Source organism: Salmo salar, chromosome 01, assembly GCF_965601325.2.
Source record: "Salmo salar chromosome 01, fSalSal1, whole genome shotgun sequence".
NCBI lineage: Eukaryota > Metazoa > Chordata > Actinopteri > Salmoniformes > Salmonidae > Salmo > Salmo salar.
Window position 1 is genome coordinate 67,411,565 of NC_138291.1, and position 20,008 is coordinate 67,431,572.

Consider the following 20,008-nt stretch of genomic DNA (forward strand, 5'->3'; position numbering starts at 1 on the left):
GAAGGATAAACCCTACTGGATTAGTACAAGCCCCTGCCTACAATCCCATCCCACCCCCTCCAATATTCCCTCCTTTCGTGTTTTTTTCCTCTCACCGCATCGGGTAGCCTACATGGTTGGTGGCCAGCACAAGTACGGATCCTGTCATTGTGGTTCAATGGAGTAGTTGGGGCTGCCTTTGCAGCATTTGCACAGTGTAGTATCCTCTACCTTCTCACAACTAGCAACAATATTTCCATAGATTAATTATTCAAGGATTGCCTGTCAAGGGGGAGCCACTGAATAGAAAGGACCTCAGAAGAGCCCCCAAAAATTACAACTGGATATCAGGTGAAACAATATACCCCACTGCTTCATCTCTTTTTGCTCCTCCTCCGTCCTCCCTCCCTCCTTCCCACTCTTTTGATGTAAATTGTAACTGAAGACTTGAAAGAAAACACCAACTACTCCCTGCTTGTTTTTTGTCCTCAGTAAAGCTGTCCAGTTTTTTTCTCTCCAATGCTCGTCGCCAGCAAGCAGTTGAGTATCGGTCGCTCCCACAGTTGGGACACCCTGGGGGGGAATGAGGGTCAGTGGGCTGGGGGAGAAAGCGCGTATGACCAACAAGGCAGGATAGCGGGTCGACGAAACTCGCTGTCTTACGGGGTTGAGGGAGGAGGTTACTACGAGACTCCCCCTGGGATGCGTCCTCCGGACCTGGATCTGAAACGAGACCCCTACTCCTACCAGGACTCTCTGTACAGCCAGCAGGGCTACGCTACTGATCCCCGGGGAATGAGAAAGGGCTCAGTCCCTGAGCTAAACAACTACGACCGTCCACCCATGGCTAACAGTCACCGAGGATTCATCGCCTCCCAGGACTATTATCCCCATGACCCTGCTATGGCTCCCCGACCACCGGAGGACCCCCGGGGCTTCTACCGGGTGGAGCAGCAGCCTCAGCAACAGCCTCACCCGCTCAACAGATCCCCGTCCCACTACGGGATGAACCCAGTGGGACGGCCACCATGGGACCAGGGACAGGGAGGGAGGCCCTTACCTCCGGGTCCTTTGTCTTCTTCTCCTCTTCCTCCTCCCCCTCCTCCGCCAACTGCCCATGGCATTAACCAGGTTTACAATCAGCCTGCAGCTGTAGCCGCAACCGCTGCTGCCAATATGATGCCAGATGGCCAACGCTCTCCTGCTCACTATGGAATGGAACAACCCTCTTCACCTCGTTACGCATCTGAGCCACCCCCTCTAGCTGGCCAGACGGTCTATACCGACATCAACAGCCATCCCATGGACCCTCGACAGCAGCCTGCAGCCACCTGCCTGGTGGTGGACCCTAACACTCAGGGGCTGGATGGGAGTATGCAGCAGCGAGGTATGATAAGGCAGGAGTGCACATTGCCCTACAGCGTTCAACTACAACAAGCTCCGCAGCCCAACATGCAGGCCTACAACCCCAACCCTCCTCTCGCCGCCCCTGTTCCTGCACCTGCACCTGCTCCTGCCCCTCTTCCTATCCCACCTGCCCCTGTAGCCCTCCCCCCTCCACCTCCCACAGCCCACCAGACGCCTGTAGCCCCAGTGGATCACAAGAGAAACGCCGACCCAGAGTTCCTGGCTCTGCTTCGAAACGAGGGTCTCTCAGAGAGTACCATCTCCTCACTTATCCAGCAGGGCTTTGACACAACCGGCATGCTGGCAGTCATGGAGGAGAATGACGTACGCTCAGTGGCTCCCAACCTAGGGCAGGCGCGGGTGCTGTCGCGGGTGGCCATCAGCGTCAAGAGGCCCTTAGAGCCCCCTCCCACGCCCCAGCAACAGGCCCTCATGCGGGGCCGCTCCAACAGCTTCAGCCACCGCTCTGACATGTACCTCCAGCAGCAGCAGCACCAGCAGGCCATGGGCATGGACCCCCGGCTGATGCCACCACAGACCCCTGGTACCATGCAGACCATCTCCCCCACCATGGCTGAGGCCCTGGCCAGGAGGCCCAACAGCGCTCCCTCTCAGCACCTTCTGGAAACCACACAGGGCTACCCAGGACCTCGTACCCCAGGGACCTACAATGGTGCCATGGTCCCTGTCCAGTCCCGGCCCATGTCTGCATTCTCCCAACACCCGGGTGTCCCCATAATGCCGGGCATGCAGATGATGGCTGCCATGCCCCAGCAGATGCAAGCCATGCAACAACAGCAAATGCCAGTGACCATGCCTGCCCAGCCGTCACCTCAGCAGGCCCCAAGGGCATACTCCACCAACTACACAGTGCCCATGGAGCTAATGAAACGGGACCGCAGCCTGCAACCCATGCCGCCCATGCACAGCGTCCACCCCAACCCTCAGATGATACGCAAGGCTGGGGGCACCCCGTCCGATGGAGCCATGATGCCCGTGGGTACCACCATGCAGAACCAGAGTGCTATGGCCACCAACCAGAAGCTTAGCCGCCGTACCGGCCCACCTGTCATCGTCTCCACCATGGCATCACCAGATACAAGTAAAGCTTACTTTTATCCCCTCAACCATTCCCTCCTCTTCCTCCTCTCCCCTAGTCCTCCTGTATAGAATGTCTCTTGGCTGTAGTGTATTTGTTGGCTACTGAAGGAGTATGGTTACTGAAAGAGTATGGTTTCTCTTGGGTTATATAAAACATTTTAGTTATAGATTGTTTTCTATTTGAAATGAAAGCTCTGGTTAGATAACCATTCGCTCTGTACTCTAAGACAACAATTAGGTATTGTGTTTTTGCAATCAAATTAATAATTATTTTATACCCTTATCATGATAGCACCTTTCTCAAATAACAGTTGAATATTTAAGGCTATGAAACTGCTCTCTTTATGACAGCTATTTGGCATGAATTGAATACAGGATACTGTAATGCAGTGCTCTTTAACCAAGTGCCCGAAAAGGGCTATTTATCTGGTTCCCACTCAACGTTGAAGTGTTTGAGATACTTTTTCGGTAGATTGATATGAATTTATCTCTTTGCTGCTTTCACATCATTTCAATCTACCCTTTGGCTGTGTGGAGCTCTGCTTATTATTAACCTGTGTATGTGCCTTTGTATTGGATTGACAATGGATAAACATCTCAACTTAATAACCTCTACGGGATCGGTGTCCCCTCCACGGGACAGTTGAGCTAACGTAGACTAATGTGATTAGCATGAGGTTGTAAGTAACAAGAACATTTCCCAGGACATAGACATATATGATATGGGCAGAACACTTAAATTCTTGTTAATCTAACTGCAGTGTCCAATTTACAGTTGCTATTGCAGTGAAAGAATACCGTGCAATTGTTTGAGGAGAGTGCACAGTTATGAACTTGAAAATTTATTAATAAACCAATTAGGCACATTTGGGCAGTCTTGATGCAACATTTTGAACAGAAATGCAATGTTTCATTGAATCCGTCTAAAACTTTACCCATACACTTCTGCCATCTAGTGGCCAACATTTAAATTGCGCCTGACCTGGCATAGTACATTACGGCCTTTCTCTTGCATTTCAAAGATGATCATACAAAAAACGTTTTTATCTTTTACCAGATCTAATGTGTTATATTCTCCTACATTAATTTCACATTTCCACAAACTTCAAAGTGTTTCCTTTCAAATGGTATCAAGAATATGCATATCCTTGCTTCAGGTCCTGAGCTACAGGCAGTTAGATTTGGGTATGCCATTTTAGGCAAACATTGAAAAAAGGTTTCGATCCTTAAGAGTTACCATATCTTCCGTGAATGGCTTTAGTAACAGTATATCCATATTTGAGATACATTTTTTTGTATGAATGGCTTAATGGCCTAAAAGCATAACTTTTTAACAATGTGAGCCTTTAATCCTCCCCATGCCCTAATTATTTATAGTCAGCTGTTGTGATCCTAAAATGACAGAGTCCCTGTTGAAAAGCTCTGAGAGTAGCCCTACCTACCTCTTTCTGAATTGTGTTTTAGACACTCATGTGTACTGTCAGTCATCTTTGCGCTCTTTGAGATGCATGCTGTTCTCTGTATTGTTAGTTTTTTTGCCACACATAATGGTTGTGATGACCAAGATGGAGGGTGGGAGTGGGCAAGGACAATGTGATGTGGTACGATGTGAGCTGTCATCTATCTGAGGTAACGCTGCTTTTAAAGCAGAAACAGCCTGTCAGTAGTTGTATTTGTCCAACCAATCTGGGTGGGCAGTATTCCATGGTCACAGTTAAATGTGGGAGAATTGGAGCCTTGAGTTTATACGTGCATGTGTGCTTGTGTGCATTGCATTGGGTGTGTCTGTCTGTGCGTGTGTGTGTGGGAGAGAGAAAGAAAGAGAGAGCTGTTTTTGCTTTGGAGCTGTATTCCTTGCCCTTCACCTCATCTGTAGGCATTTGAAGCTTGTCCACACAGAGCAAAGGCATAATTGTCCACATGCTTATCCACACAGAGCATAATCTTCAGGGCTGATGGCCTGGTGGGAAGGGTTATGTAATATTGGTTGCAGCATCATCACAGCATCATTCTGCTTATAGTGCATTGAAGTAGCCTGGAGCAGTACATTATGTGTAGTGTTGCATACACTGTTATTGTCTCTGTTCAGGTGCAGCAGTGTCCATTGTAGGGAATGTTGAAATTAACTATATTGTTTACTGTAGCTCTCTAATGTTGGTGCTACAGAAATGTGGAAAATGTGAGAAATTACCAGCACTAGCTATGATTTCAACAAGTCTGATTCATCATCAAAGTTGTTCAATAATAATGCTATTGGACAGCATCCATCGGGTTGGACAACATTCTAGCTGTGCTGCTGAAATCAAATGAATGTGATGATCACCGATCAGCAATTGTTTCTTTTCTCTGAGTAACTGGAATGAGAAGCAAAAGGGGTTTAGTCCTTTAGATCCTCCTTTTACAACACTGCTAATCTACAGATTCACTCCATTATTTATGGACTAGGCTGACATCTTTGGATTCCCCCAGTACTAGAGCTATAACCATTGGCTCCGACAGCTCCCCTACAGATTGAGAACAAATGGATTTATGAAGTCTGTCTAGTCTCAGGGGGGTGGGGGGGAAAGATGGTACTTCTGTTTACATCTAAAGGACCCTTTCTGTTTAGTTATCGTTCTCTGCTGTAAAAATCTGCAGCCATGACACTAGCTCACCCTCGTTCGCTTTGGCACACAAGGGTTTCCTCATGTTAAACACACACTCAGTACAACAAATTCATGTGCATGCGGCTGACATTTGTTGCTTTGGTAATTCCATCTGTTAATGGACGCCTGCAAAGCCTCTCTGAAAGCATATTCCTTAATTGTGTGTTGCTAGGCAACAGGGGTTTGGTCATAATCACAGAAAGATTATCTTTTCTTTTAAGGAGCGGAGGAAAGGTTTCACTGGAGTGGGGACTGGTGGAAATGGCTGAGAATTTGCATTTTATGGCACTGTGTTGAAAAAAGGGTGCTTGAGCTAATACTGCGAGCTAGAGGAGAGTCATAATAATTCGATTTTAGTCACCTCGTGTTGAAATATGACCACGGAGCAATAATGGCATTGTGCCCTTTTTGAGAGCAGGAGTTAATATAATTTTGCATTGTAGAAATCGTCAGAGTCAACCGTTATTTTGGTTGCATGGTGTCACGTCCTGACCAGTATAAGGGGTTATTGGTTATTGTAGTTTGGTCAGGACGTGGCAGGGGTGTGTTTGTTTAGAGTGTTTCGGGGTTTGTTGGGCTATGTTCTGTTTTAAGAGGGGTGTTTGTTTAGAGTGTTTCGGGGTTTGTTGGGCTATGTTCTGTTTTAAGAGGGGTGTTTGTTTAGAGTGTTTCGGGGTTTGTTGGGCTATGTTCTGTTTTAAGAGGGGTGTTTGTTTAGAGTGTTTCGGGGTTTGTTGGGTTATGTTCTAGTATGTCTATTTCTATGTGGTGTTTGTTGGGTTGACCTTCAATTGGAAGCAGCTGCTCCTAGTTGCTTCTAATTGAAGGTCCTATTTAAAAGGGGTGTTATCTATAGGATTTTGTGGGTAGTTGTTTCTTGTTTTGCTGTGTGCCTGACAAGACTGTTATCGTCGTTGTTTTTGTATACGTGTGTTTTGTTTCGGTTTTCCTTCTTTCTGCCTATTAAAAAGAAGATGAGTATACACATTCCCGCTGCGTTTTGGTCTAATCCTTACGACACCCGTGACACATGGAGTATGTCTGAGTATAATTTCTGACATTTGACAACATGATATAGGGAATATCTCAACCATTTGAGCTGTTCCTCTGTACCGTCTTCATAGTTAGTAAGCCTATATAAATATTTAGATATGATATGCCAATAGCCTCAATATGTTCATTAGTAACACCTAGGGCTACACGATTTGGACAAAATATCTCATTGCGATTTTATGGCCAGATGTTCTAATTGCGATTATGAATTGCGATTTTCAAACACTTGGGTGAAAACTTGGTAATTCAGTCAGACATGGTTAAAACAAATCTCAGGGTAGATTACATCACTTCTAAAATGAGATCATATGAACGAATACATACTGTGCTAACTGAATACAAATATTTTCCAACATTGTTATACATATGATAATAGGTAGGATTATTACACATACATATTAACAAACATACTTTTTTTAACATGATCATCAAAATATACACTGAGTATACCAAACATCATAAAAAATATATATATATTTTTGATTTTATTTAACCTTTATTTAACTAGGAAAGTCAGTTAAGAACAAATTCTTATTTACAATGAGGCACACTGCGGCCAAACCCGGACGGTGCTGGGCCAATTGTGCGCCACCCTATGGGACTCAGGTACTGTAGTGATGCCTCTTGCACTGAGATGCAGTGCCTTAGACCACTGCGCCACTCGGGAGCATCTTCCCATCTTCGTAATATTATAAAAAACTTCCTAATATTGAGTCCCCGCCCTCAGAATAACCTCAATTCATCGGGGCATGGACTCTACAAGGTGTCAAAAGAAATTCCACAGAGATGCCGGTCCATGTTGACTCAAATGCTTCACACAGTTTTGTCAAGTTGACTGGATGTCCTTTGGGTGGTGGGCCATTCTTGATACACACTGTATTCTGTTGAGTGTGAAAAACCCAGCAGCGTTGCAGTTCTTGACACAAACCGGCTCCTACTACCATACCCTGTTCAAAGGCACAAGTCTTTTGTATTGCCCATTCACATTCTGAATGGCGCACACACAGTGTATTCGGAAGGTATTCAGACCCCTTGACTTTTTCCACATTTTGTTACGTTACAGGCTTATTCTAAAATGGATTTTTTTTTAAATCCTCATCAATCTACACACAATACCCTATAATGACAAAGCATTTTTGCAAATGTATAAAATAAATGAAAAAATATCACATTTACAGACCCTTTATTCAGTACTTTGTTGGAGCACCTTTAGCAGCGATTACAGCCTTGAGTATTCTGTATCTGTATTTCCTCCCATTCTTCTCTGCAGATACTCTCAAGCTCTGTCAGGTTGGATGAGGAGCATCGCTGCACAGCTATTTTCAGGTCTCTCCAGAGATGTTCAATTGAGTTCAAGTCCGGGCTCTGCCTGGGCCACTCAAGGGCATTCAGAGACTTGTCCCGAAGCCACTCCTGCGTTGTCTTGGCTGTGTGCTTAGGGTCATTGTCCTGGTTGAAGGTGAACCTTCGCACCAGCCTGAGGTCCTGAGCGGTCTGGAGCAGGTTTTTATCAAGGATTTCTCTGTACTTTGCCTCGTTCATCTTTCCCTCGATCCTGACTAGTCTACTAGTCCCTGGTGCTGAAAAACATCCCAACAGCATGATGCTGCCACCACCATGCTTCACCGTAAGGATGGTGCCAGGTTTCCTCCAGACTTGACGCATGGCATTCAGGCCAAAGAGTTCAATCTTTGTTTCATCAGACCAGATAATCTTGTTTCTCATAGTCAGAGTCCTTTAGGTGCCTTTTGTAAACTCCAAGTGGGCTGTCATGTGCCTTTTACTGAGGAGTAGGTTCGTTCTGGCCATTCAACCATAAAGGATTGATTTGGTGGAGTGCTGCAGAGATGGCTGTCCTTCTAGAAGGTTCTCCCATCTCCACAGAGGAACTCTGAAGCTCTGTCCGAGTGACCATCGGGTTCTTGATCACCTGCCTGACCAAGGCCCTACTCCCCTGATTGTTCAGTTTGGCCAGGTGGCCAGCTCTAGGAAGAGTCTTGGTGGTTCAAAACGTATTCCATTTAAGAATGATGAAGGCCACTGTGTTCTTGGGATCTTCAATGCTGCAGAAATGTTTTGGTACCCATGTGCCTCGAGACAATCCTGTTTTGGAGCTCTACGGACAATTCCTTACGTAAATAAGTTTTTGCTTTGTCCTTATGGGGTATTGTGCTTAGATTGTGGATTTTTACTTTATCCGTTTTAGAATAAAGCTGTAACGTAACAAAATGTGGGAAAAGGGGAAAGGGTCTGAATACTTTCCAAATGCACTGTACACAATCTATGTCTCAGTTGTCTCAAGTCTTAAAAGTCCTTCTTTAGCATGTAGCCTCTCCTTCATCTACACTGATTTGAAGTGGATTTAACAAGTGACATCAATAAGGGTTCATAGCATTCACCTGGTCAGTCTATGGCAGGGATCATCAAATAGATTTAGCCACGGGCCAATTTTATTTATTGAGCGGCTGGTCATAGGGCCGGAACATAATTACAAATCATTTGTAGACTGAAAATTTACCAAAATTAGCCCAAACATATACTGTATAATATTTGAATAAAACATAATTTCAAATTTTGCTCACATGTGTCTCTCTATTATGCGTGAATTCTTGGGAACAGATTTCCAAAATTAAAATCACTTGGAGCCGATTTCCTGGTCTTGTTACAGTCTTTTATCTCCAACAAAAAAAACCTGGGGAACCCTGGTCTATGGCATAGAACTCAAAAAAGCAGGGGTATACTCAGTGTAGTGTGCTATAAGCACAGCACTAATTAATTAATTATTTAATAACATTGAGTTACTATTTCCTTTTTTGCCATTATGAGTTATTAAATAACCTAAGTTAATTACTTTCCAGGCAGCCATAGGCTGCAGTTGGAATAGGAAGCTTATGATTGTGTAACTATGTACAAGTAGGCTCAATCATTATTATAATAGAAATTAAGTCAAAGTCGCTTAAAAAATATGTAACACGTAGCCTACCGATTACAAGGTGCAGCCTGTGTCCAAAACATTGGAATCTGGTTCAGTCATTCAACGCGATGGCCTTTGCCACGTTTGCACCGTTATAGTTATGCACACCTCATTCAGTCCCTAGGCAGCTAATGGTGTTTTCACACTTGGTCACTTTCAGCCAATCTTTGCAGTGTGAACACATTCCAAAGGAACTCAGAACCCTAAAAAGAGCCCCCGAAGTGAACCGAACTGAGACCATTTCGAGAGGTGGTCTGAGTTTGGTTCGCTTGAATTCCGTGTTCCGGTTCCCTTTTTTAGGGAAATGTAAACACAAAGCTCCCCAGGTTCACATGTCATTATTCCCACACCACACATTAGATTACTGCAACACTGTTTCCCCTGCCATAACCCTTCACATTGGTGGTACAAAATAGAGAAGATGATGATGTGTAGGGGCGAATTCATTACGCCGATTCTGTTGCAACATTTTTTTAAACGGAAGTAGATGGAACGAAAGGGGGAGATCCTACCTGAATTTGTACAATAGAAACTCTTGTTTTTAGTTAACTGTTGGCTAATGATTTGAATATTGTGAAAAGACAACATATTTGGTAAGAATCACAACATAGGGTACAACATCTATTCTAGCTCTTAAAGGGGCCTACATTGGGTGTACAATTTTCAATTACAGCATTATTTCAGTTATTATTACAGTTATTCTTCTGCTATTTATTCTGTTACCAATAATATTTACATTTTAATAGTGTCTTCTGATTACAATTATTATGTCTCATATTTTAACAAATGCAATCTATTAGCTATTAAAATGTAAGTAGGTATATCTAGCTGTCCGATAACACATTCTGATGGAATGGCTTGACCTGCACTTTTTAAAAACGTAGAGTGCATTGAGTGAATGTTGCAATGAACACAGCTGCTGTCGGGAGACAACGACTCGACACTGAAAACTTAGGAACTCAAGAACTTGGATATCTGTGTCAACACCTGCTACCAACTAGCGAGCTAGATAGCTAGCTAGGTTGCAATGGAGCCCGCTTCGCCTGGAATAGCTAACGAACATTTCCAGCGCTGTAGAAGCTGTGTTTATTACGCTCTTGTCTGGGACAATATTGACAATCGGAGATCAAATGCGGTAATTGTTTGCTAGCGGAGGACTACAGGAATGAGGTCGCTATGCTTAGCAAACAAATCTCAATTCTACGCGAACCTATGGGGAAAACGCAAATTGGAACTTTGTCGTTCTCAACTCCTATGGATGCCGCTCGGGCCTAATGGATGTTTCCCCCCTTGTCATCTGTCCCTATCCGAAAGGCCTGCGCTACCTGGAACCTGCTTGCCAAGGAAGTGGTCTCCATCTGCTTCTCCTCCTCCATCCTGTAGTGAAGTAGACGGAGAACAGCAAGAAGAGTGTTCTAATCAGCTGCTGGTCCCATGTCACAAGTCGTGGAAACCGAAGGCAGCAGCATACTGCTAACCGGACGGGAGTGACTGAGGGGTTCGAGCAGATTGGCATTAGGAATAGCTTCGCTGGTGCCTGATCTACCTGTACCTTCATCGCAGGAACTGCCTGTGTCTGCAACGGCGGTGCTAACTCTAACTACGCTGACTCCAGCAGCGCCGTCGTTGTCGTTCAGCTCCTGACAGGGCACTGCCTGCTGAGGTCTGAACCTATTGCCGGGAGCAGCGGGTGTACCCTATCCTGCTTCTCGTGGGCCCGTGAAAGGCTCAACGAATTGTGTGAATGGTGGGAATGGGTGGATATCTCAATTCCCTTCTCTGGCCATTGTATTAGGCAGCTCAAAGGTGAGAAATGCCTCAGTCCCTGGAGCAAAAACGTTATGCTATTCAGGAGCACGAGTACAGGATATCAATAAGTTGCTCCCAAACATTTTAAACCAGCATCAGGAAATGAAGTATATCATAGTTCATGTGGGATTCAATGACATATGCTCAGAACAGCTGAAGATGGATTTTAAAGAACTGATTGGGTCACTACTTGACACCAACAAACACCCTATAATATTTGGCCCTGTGCCCTCCCTAAATCGTGGTATTGAACGGTTCAGCAGACTTTTAGCCCTCCATAACTGGCTACGCGATTATTGCAGCTCTGTGGGTGTAACATTTATTGACAATTTTGATTCCTTCTGAAAACAAAGCTCGTATTATTATCATTATCGTTTGGGTTCCTGGATCCTTTCACAGCATTATAAGGCTGTGTTGAGACAATAACTTATCAAAGACCCAAGCCCAGCTCATTTAATCCCTACCATTGTTTCACTGAGTTGTCATAATGCTTCAGCAAATGTACATTATCCCAGGAGCACTGGAAGACGCAATGTAATTAACCTAATTTATGTTCCTCTTACTGCCCTCAATGCCTCTGCTGATCCTACAGCTATTGTATACAGTAATCATGTGCCTATGAACCAGAGTTATACTGTTAGCACTTAGGCGGTGTGTACTAGCAGGAAGTCCACTGTGTGCAGCTCACCCTGCACTAACATAAATAACCTGAGCATGTCTACCTCTGTTAAGCTTCTCAGTAAAGCAATTAAAACAATCAAGCATCCCAGAAAAGTGCAAAAATAGCCCACGTTAACATATGTAGCTTAAGAAACAAGGTTGATGAAATCAATAATTTGCTAGTAACAGATGACATTCATATTCTGACGATCTCTGAAACTCACTTATATAATATCTTTAATGGTACAGTGGTAGCAATACATGGTTATAAGATCTACAGAAAATACAGAAATGTTACTCACCACCTGGATTCGGTCTTATGTAGCAAAATTTGAAATTGTGTTTTTTACATTGGATAAAAGTAGAGACTCAGAGCTACAAAATGGTATATCATACACTGCATTTGAGGAACAATGGGAAAGTAATTCTGCTTCGAAAGTTGATCAACTCACTTTTGAGAAAATCGCCTTTGAATGTTTTGGTATCTAGTGAAGAGCTCTGCTTTGTCTACACCCATTCACACCCTCTTAAGTTTTAGCCCCACCCACCTCGTTTTGCTCTCGGAGCGCACACTAGACGCTCTGGCCGATGATTTGTTTACTTCTGGATAACATGAAAACAGCCTAACCAGCTCTGCTGGCAACAATTTCATTACACTTTTTGCAGACGTTTGCTGACACAAGCCATATTCAACGGGTGTTGTACACACATCACGTAACGTTAGCTAACGAGCCAACCAGCTAACGTTAGCTAGTTAAACAACAAAGATCAATGCCACAGTGCTGGGAACTAACCAACCAGGTTCAATGTTAGCTAGCTAACACTAGGCTCTAACTAGAAAAGCAAACAGCTCTGGGAAACATATAATAACGTCAGCTAGGGAGCAGCCAGCTAACATAGGCTAGCTAGCTAACAGTACACTTTAGCTTGAAATGAAACCACTTTCTGTCTAAATTAGAAACGTGTAATATCTGAAAATGTAGCTAGCTAATGCTAGAGTATCTAACCTGTATACATCATCATGCATGATGGATGCATCTCCCTGTCAGGAATGCCATACCACAGTTGCCCCTAGTTTGAAAACTGGGTGTTTTCTCCATCTCTTTAGCTATCATACTCTAATTCCACTGATTTCAAAACTTGATCGTACAGAAAATGGAGAGCAACATTTTTATGCAGCTACACTACACAATACATAAAAAACTAAATCATAGCTAGTGGGAAGGTTGCCAACTTTTTCTGTGGCTTAACCAACAAGGCTCGTTATTTAACAATTGTATTAGTATTTACAGATGGCATACAAGTGTGTTATTAAGGCACATGAAAGTTCACATGTTCGAGAAGGCATTTCTGCCAAAAAACGAGTTTTGATAAAATATGTTTTATGTTCAAACGGCTCTCCTGTGAAGTCGTGACTTGCAACATACGCCTAGTTAACTGAATCGGGTCACAAATGCCGAAGGTGGAGGTGTGGCCATTTATATTCAGAACCACATCCCTGTAAAGCTTAGAGAGGATCTCATGTTAAATACTGTTGAAGTAATATGGCTACAGGTTAATCTGCCTCACCTAAAGCCCATTCTGGTGGGAGGCTGCTATAGACCATGAAGTGCTAACAGTCAGTATCTGGATAACGTGTGAAATGCTTGATAATGTATGTGATATCAACAGAGGTATATTTTCTGGGTGATTTTAAATATTGACTGGCTTTCATCAAGCTGCCCACTCAAGAGAAAGCTTCAAACTGTAACCAGTGCCTGCAACCTGGTTCAGGTTATCAGTCAACTTACCATGGTAGTTACAAACAGCACAGGAATGAAATCATCATGTATTGAACACATCTTTACTAATGCTGCAGAAATTTGCTTGAAAGCTGTATCCATATCCATCGGATGTAGTGATCACAATATAGTAGCCATATCTAGTAGAGGTCGACCGATTAATCGGAATGGCCGATTAATTGGGTCCGATGTCAAGTTTTCATAGCAATTGGTAATCTGTATTTTTGGCCACCGGTTTGCCGATTTAAAAAAAATTAAAACAAATAAAAATAAAAAAAAGTTATTTTTATTTTTTAAACCTTTATTTAACTAGGCAAGTCAGATTAAGAACACATTCCTATTTTCAATGACGGCCTAGGAACGGGGGTTAACTGCCTTGTTCAGGGGGGATTCGTTTTTGCAACCTTACAGTTACTAGTCCAACGCTCTAACCACCTGCCTTACATTGCACTCCACTAGGAGCCTGCATGGCAGGCTGACTACCTGTTACGTGAGGGCAGCAAGAAGCCAAGGTAAGTTGCTAGCTAGCATTAAATTTATAAAAAAACTATCAATCTTAACATAATCACTAGTTAACTACACATGGTTGATAATATTACTAGTTTATCTAACGTGTCCTGCGTTGCATATAATCGATGTGGTGCCTGTTAATAAATCATTGAATCATAGCCTACTTCGCCAAATGGGTGTTGATTTAGCAAGCGCATTTGCGAAAAAAGAACTGTCGTTGCACCAATGTACCTAACCATAAACATCAATGCCTTTCTTTAAAATCAATACACAAGTATATATTTTTAAACCTGCATATTTAGTTAATATTGCCTGCTAACATGAAATTGTGTCACATCTCTAGCATTCATTGCACGCAGAGTCAGGGTATATGCAACAGTTTGGGCCGCCTGGCTCGTTACGAACTAATTTGCCAGAATTTTATGTAATTATGACATAACATTGAAGGTTGGGCAATGTAACAGGAATATTTAGACTTAGGGATGTCACCCGTTAGATAAAATATGGAACGGTTCCGTATTTCACTGACAGGAAAAACTTTTTGTTTTCGAGATGATAGTTTCCGGATTCAACCATATTAATGACCTAAGGCTCGTATTTCTTTGTGTTATTATGTTATAATTAAGTCTATGATTTGATAGAGCAGTCTGACTGAGCGATGGTAGGCAGCAGCAGGCTCGTAAGCATTCATTCAAAACAGCACTTTCGTGCGTTTTGCCAGCAGCCCTTCGCAATTGCTTTGCACTGTTTATGACTTCAAGCCTATCAACTCCCGAGATTAGGCTGGTGTAACCGATGTGAAATGGCTAGCTAGTTAGCCGGGTGCGCGCTAATAGCGTTTCAAACGTCACTCGCTCTGAGACTTGGAGTAGTTGTTTCCCTTGCTCTGCATGGGTAACGCTGCTTCGAGGGTGGCTGTTGTCGATGTGTTCCTGGTTCAAGCCCAGGTAGAAGCGAGGAGAGGGATGGAAGCTATACTGTTACACTGGCAATACTAAAGTGCCTATAAGAACATCCAATAGTCAAAGGTATATGAAATACAAATCGTATAGAGAGAAATAGTCCTATAATTCCTATAATAACTATAACCTAAAACTTCTTACCTGGGAATATTGAAGACTCATGTTAAAAGAAACCACCAGCTTTCATAATTAAACATGAGCTTTTTTACATGGCACATATTGCACTTTTACTTTCTTCTCCAACACTTTGTTTTTGCATTATTTAAACCAAATTGAACATGTTTCATTATTTATTTGAGGCTAAATTGATTTTGTTGATGTATTATATTAAGTTAGAATAAGTGTTCATTCAGTATTGTTGTAATTGTCATTATTACAAATAAATCATGTAAAAAAAAAAATCGGCAGATTAATCGGTATCGGCTTTCCGGCCCTCGAATAATCGGTATCGGCGTTGAAAAATCATAAATCGGTCGACCTCTAATATCTAGGAAAAGTTCCAAAGGCTGGGCCTGATATAGCGTGTAAGAGGTCAAACAATACGTTTTGTAGTGATTCCTATGTTGTTGATGTAAAGAATGTGTTGGTCCGTGGTTTGTAATGAGAAGCAACCAGATGCTGCACTTGACACATTTATGAAATTGCTTGTCCCAGTTACTAATAAGCATGTGCCCATTAAGAAAATGTCTGTAAAACTGTTAAATCCATGTGGTTTGATGAAGAATTGAAAAAATGTATGGTTGAGAGGGATGAGGCAAAATAAATGGCAAATAGGTCTGACTGCATAACCAATTGGCAAACATACTGCAAATTGAGAAATCATGTGACTAAACTGGATAAAAAGAAGAATCTACACTATGAAACAAAGCTATATGACAAAGAATGATAGTAAAAAGCTTTGGAACACATTCAATGAAATGTTGGGCAAAAAGACGAACTCCGCTCCATCATTCATTGAGTCAGATAGCTCATTCATCACAAAACCCACTGACATTGCCAGCTACTTTAATAATTTTTTTAATTGGCAAGATTAGCAAACTTAGGCATGACATGCCAGCAACAAATGCTGACACTACACATCCAAGTATATCTGACCAAATTATGTAAGACAAGCATTGTAATTTAGAATTCTGTGAAGTGAGTGTTGGAAGAGGTGAAATAATTATTGTTGTCTATCAGCAATGACAAGCCACCGGGGTCTGGCAACTTGGATAGAAAATTACTGAGAATAATAGTGAACGATATTGCCACTCCTATTTGTCATATCTTCAATTTAAGCCTACTAGAAAGTGTGTGCCCTCAGGCCTGGAGGGAAGCAAAAGTCATTCTACTACCTTAGAATAGTAACTGGCTCAAACTTTTGAAAAAATTTGATCAGATACAATGCTATTTTACAGAGAACAAATTGACAACAGACTTTCAGCAGGCTTATAGGGAAGGAAATTAAACAAGCACAGCACTTACACAAATGACTGATTCTTGTGTATAAAGAGTTACCTGTCTAACAGAACACAGAGGGTGTTCTTTAATGGAAGCCTATCCAATCAGGAATTCCACAGGGGAGCTGTCTGGGCCTCTTACTTTTAAAAATCTTTACTAACAACATGCCACTGGCTTTGAGTAAATGCAGATGACTCAACACTATACACGTCACCTACTACAGCAACTGAAATGTCTGCAACACTTTTTAATGTGTATAATATTGCTTCCTAGCCACCATGCTTCTACACCTGCATTGCTTGCTGTTTTGTGTTTTAGGCTGGGTTTCTGTACAGCACTTTGAGACATCAGCTGATGTAAGAAGGGCTTTATAAATACATTTGATTGATTGCTTACTAGGTGTTTTCCAATGAATTCTGTAACCACTCCCTCTTCAAATCAGGGTTGATTGGGAAAAGCTGTTCAAAAGAGGACATTGTATTATATCTTTGTACTCCCTGAAGAAGGCCATACAAATAAAGGCATTTTAATTAATTATGTGAAGAGTGCCTTGGTCCTCCTTTCTTTTTGTTGAACAGTTTACCCCTTTTACCAAAGAGCACCTTCTGTCTACAAAATTCTACTATTGTGGGTTGGTAGACAGAAGGTACCAGTCAAAAGTTTGGACACCCCGACTCATTCAAGGGTTTTTCTTTTTTTTAAACTATTTTTTCAATTTTCTACATTGTAGAATAGTAGTGAAGACATTGAAACTATGCAATAACACATATGGAATCATGTAGTATCCAAAAAAGTGTTAAACAAATCTAAATATATTTGAGATTTTTCAAAGTAGCCAACCTTTGCCTGACAGCTTTGCACACTCTTGGCATTCTCTCAACCAGCTTCACCTGTAATGCTTTTCCAACAGTCTTGAAGGAGTTGCCACATATGCTGAGCACTTGTTGGCTGCTTTTCCTTCACTCTGCGGTCCAACTCATCCCAAACCATCTCAATTGGTTTGAGGTCGGGTGATTGTGGAGGCCAGGTCATCTGATTCAGCACTCCATCACTCTCCTTCTTGGTCACATAGTCCTTACACAGCCTGGAGGTGTGTTGGGTCATTGTCCTGTTGAAAAACAAATTATAGTCCCACTAAGCGCAAACCAGATGGGATGGCATATTGCTGCAGAAGGCTGTGGTAGCCATGCTGGTTAAATGTGCCTTGAATTCTAAATAAATCACTGACAGTGTCCTCAGCAAATCACCCCCACAGCATCACACCTCCTCCTCCGTGCTTCACGGTGGGAACCACACATGCAGAGATATTCCGTGCACCTACTCTGCGTCTCACAAAGACACGGCAGTTGGAGCCAAAAATCTCAAGTTTGGACACACCAGACCAAAGGACAGATTTCCACTGGTGTAATGTCCATTGCTCGTGTTTCTTGGCCCAAGCAAGTCTCTTCTTCTTATTGGTGTCCTTTAGCAGTGGTTTCTTTGCAGTAATTTGACCATGAAGGCCTGATTTCACACGGTCTTCTCTGAACAGTTGATGTTGAGATGTGTCTGTTACTTGAACTCTGTGAAGCATTTATTAAGGCTGCAATTTCTGAGGCTGGTAAGTTGAATGAAATTGTCCTCTGCAGCAGAGGTAACTCTGGGTCATCCTTTCCTGTGGCGGTCCTCATGAGAGCCAGTTTCATCATGGTGCTTGATGGTTTTTGCGACTGCACTTGAAGAAATGTTCAAAGTTCTTAATGTTCCACATTTACTGACCTTCATGTCTTAAAGTAACGATGGACTGTCATTTCTCTTTGCTTATTTGAGCTGTCCTTACCATAATATGGACTTGGTCTTTTACCAAATAGGGCTATATTCTGTATACCCCCTACCTTGTCACAACAAAACTGATTGTCATTAAGAAGGAAAGACATTTAATACACAAATTAAATTTTAACAAGGCACACCTGTTAATTGAAATGCATTCCAGCTTCCTCATGAAGCTGGTTGAGAGAATGCCAAGAGTGTGCAAAGCTGTCATCAAGGCAAAGGGTGGCTACCTTGAATAATCTCAAATATAAAATATATTTAGATTTGTTTAACACTTTTGGTTACTCCATGATTTCGTATGTGTTATTTCTTAGTGGTGTAAAGTACTTAAGTAAAAATACTTTAAAGTACTACTTAAGTCATTTTGGGGGGGTATTTGTACTTTACTATTTATATTTTCACAACATTTACTTCACTACATACTTAAAGAAAATAATGTACTTTTTACTCCTTACATTTTCCCTTACACCCAAAAGTACTCGTTACATTTTGAGTCCTTAGCAGGACAGAAAATGGTCTAATTCACACACTTATCAACAGAACCTCCCTGATGATCCCTACTGCCTCTGATCTGGCGGACACACTAAACACAAATGCATAGTTTGTAAATTATGTCTGACTGTTGGAGTGTGCCCTTGGCTATCCGTAAATTGAAAAAAAATAAAAAATTGTGTCGTCTGGTTTGCTTAATATATACTGCTCAAAAAAATAAAGGGAACACTTAAACAACACATCCTAGATCTGAATGAAAGAAATAATCTTATTAAATACTTTTTTCTTTACATAGTTGAATGTGCTGACAACAAAATCACACAAAAATAATCAATGGAAATCCAATTTATCAACCCATGGAGGTCTGGATTTGGAGTCACACTCAAAATTAAAGTGGAAAACCACACTACAGGCTGATCCAACTTTGATGTAATGTCCTTAAAACAAGTCAAAATGAGGCTCAGTAGTGTGTGTGACCTCCACGTGCCTGTATGACCTCCCTACAACGCCTGGGCATGCTCCTGATGAGGTGGCGGATGGTCTCCTGAGGGATCTCCTCCCAGACCTGGACTAAAGCATCCGCCAACTCCTGGACAGTCTGTGGTGCAACGTGGTGTTGGTGGATGGAGCGAGACATGATATCCCAGATGTGCACAATTGGATTCAGGTCTGGGGAACGAGCGGGCCAGTCCATAGCATCAATGCCTTCCTCTTGCAGGAACTGCTGACACACTCCAGCCACATGAGGTCTAGCATTGTCTTGCATTAGGAGGAACCCAGGGCCAACCGCACCAGCATATGGTCTCACAAGGGGTCTGAGGATCTCATCTCGGTACCAAATGGCAGTCAGGCTACCTCTGGCGAGCACATGGAGGGCTGTGCGGCCCCCCAAAGAAATGCCACCCCACACCATGACTGACCCACCGCCAAACCGGTCATGCAGGAGGATGTTGCAGGCAACAGAACGTTCTCCACGGCGTCTCCAGACTCTGTCACGTCTGTCACGTGTTCAGTGTGAACCTGCTTTCATCTGTGAAGAGCACAGGGTGCCAGTGGCGAATTTGCCAATCTTGGTGTTCTCGGGCAAATGCCAAACATCTTGCACGGTGTTGGGCTGTAAGCACAACCCCCACCTGTGGACGTCGGGCCCTCATATCACCCTCATGGAGTCTGTTTCTGACCGTTTGAGCAGACACATGCACATTTGTGGCCTGCTGGAGGTCATTTTGCAGGGCTCTGGCAGTGCTTCTCCTGCTCCTCCTTGCACAAAGGTGGAGGTAGCGGTCCTGCTGCTGGGTTGTTGCCCTCCTACGGCCTCCTCCACGTCTTCTGATGTACTGGCCTGTCTCCTGGTAGCGCCTCCATGCTCTGGACACTACGCTG

At 43.0% G+C, this 20,008-nt stretch overlaps 1 protein-coding gene across 6 annotated transcripts in view; it reads left to right on the forward strand.

Moving 5' to 3' along the window:
* The window catches only part of ctbp2a (C-terminal binding protein 2a), a 139,532-nt gene that overhangs the window by 88,049 nt on the left and 31,475 nt on the right, over positions 1-20,008 (forward strand). For 2 of the 6 annotated variants that reach the window (XM_014204365.3, XM_014204375.3), the window contains exon 1: positions 98-2,488. The exons of 2 other annotated variants lie outside the window; for them this stretch is intronic. In XM_014204365.3, coding sequence (XP_014059840.2) covers positions 499-2,488 — 1,990 coding nt within the window. In that variant the 5' untranslated portion in view covers positions 98-498. Of the gene's footprint in view, positions 1-96; positions 2,489-20,008 lie in introns of those variants that run through there. 2 more of the 6 variants (XM_014204384.3, XR_001329193.3) reach the window with 2 other exon arrangements.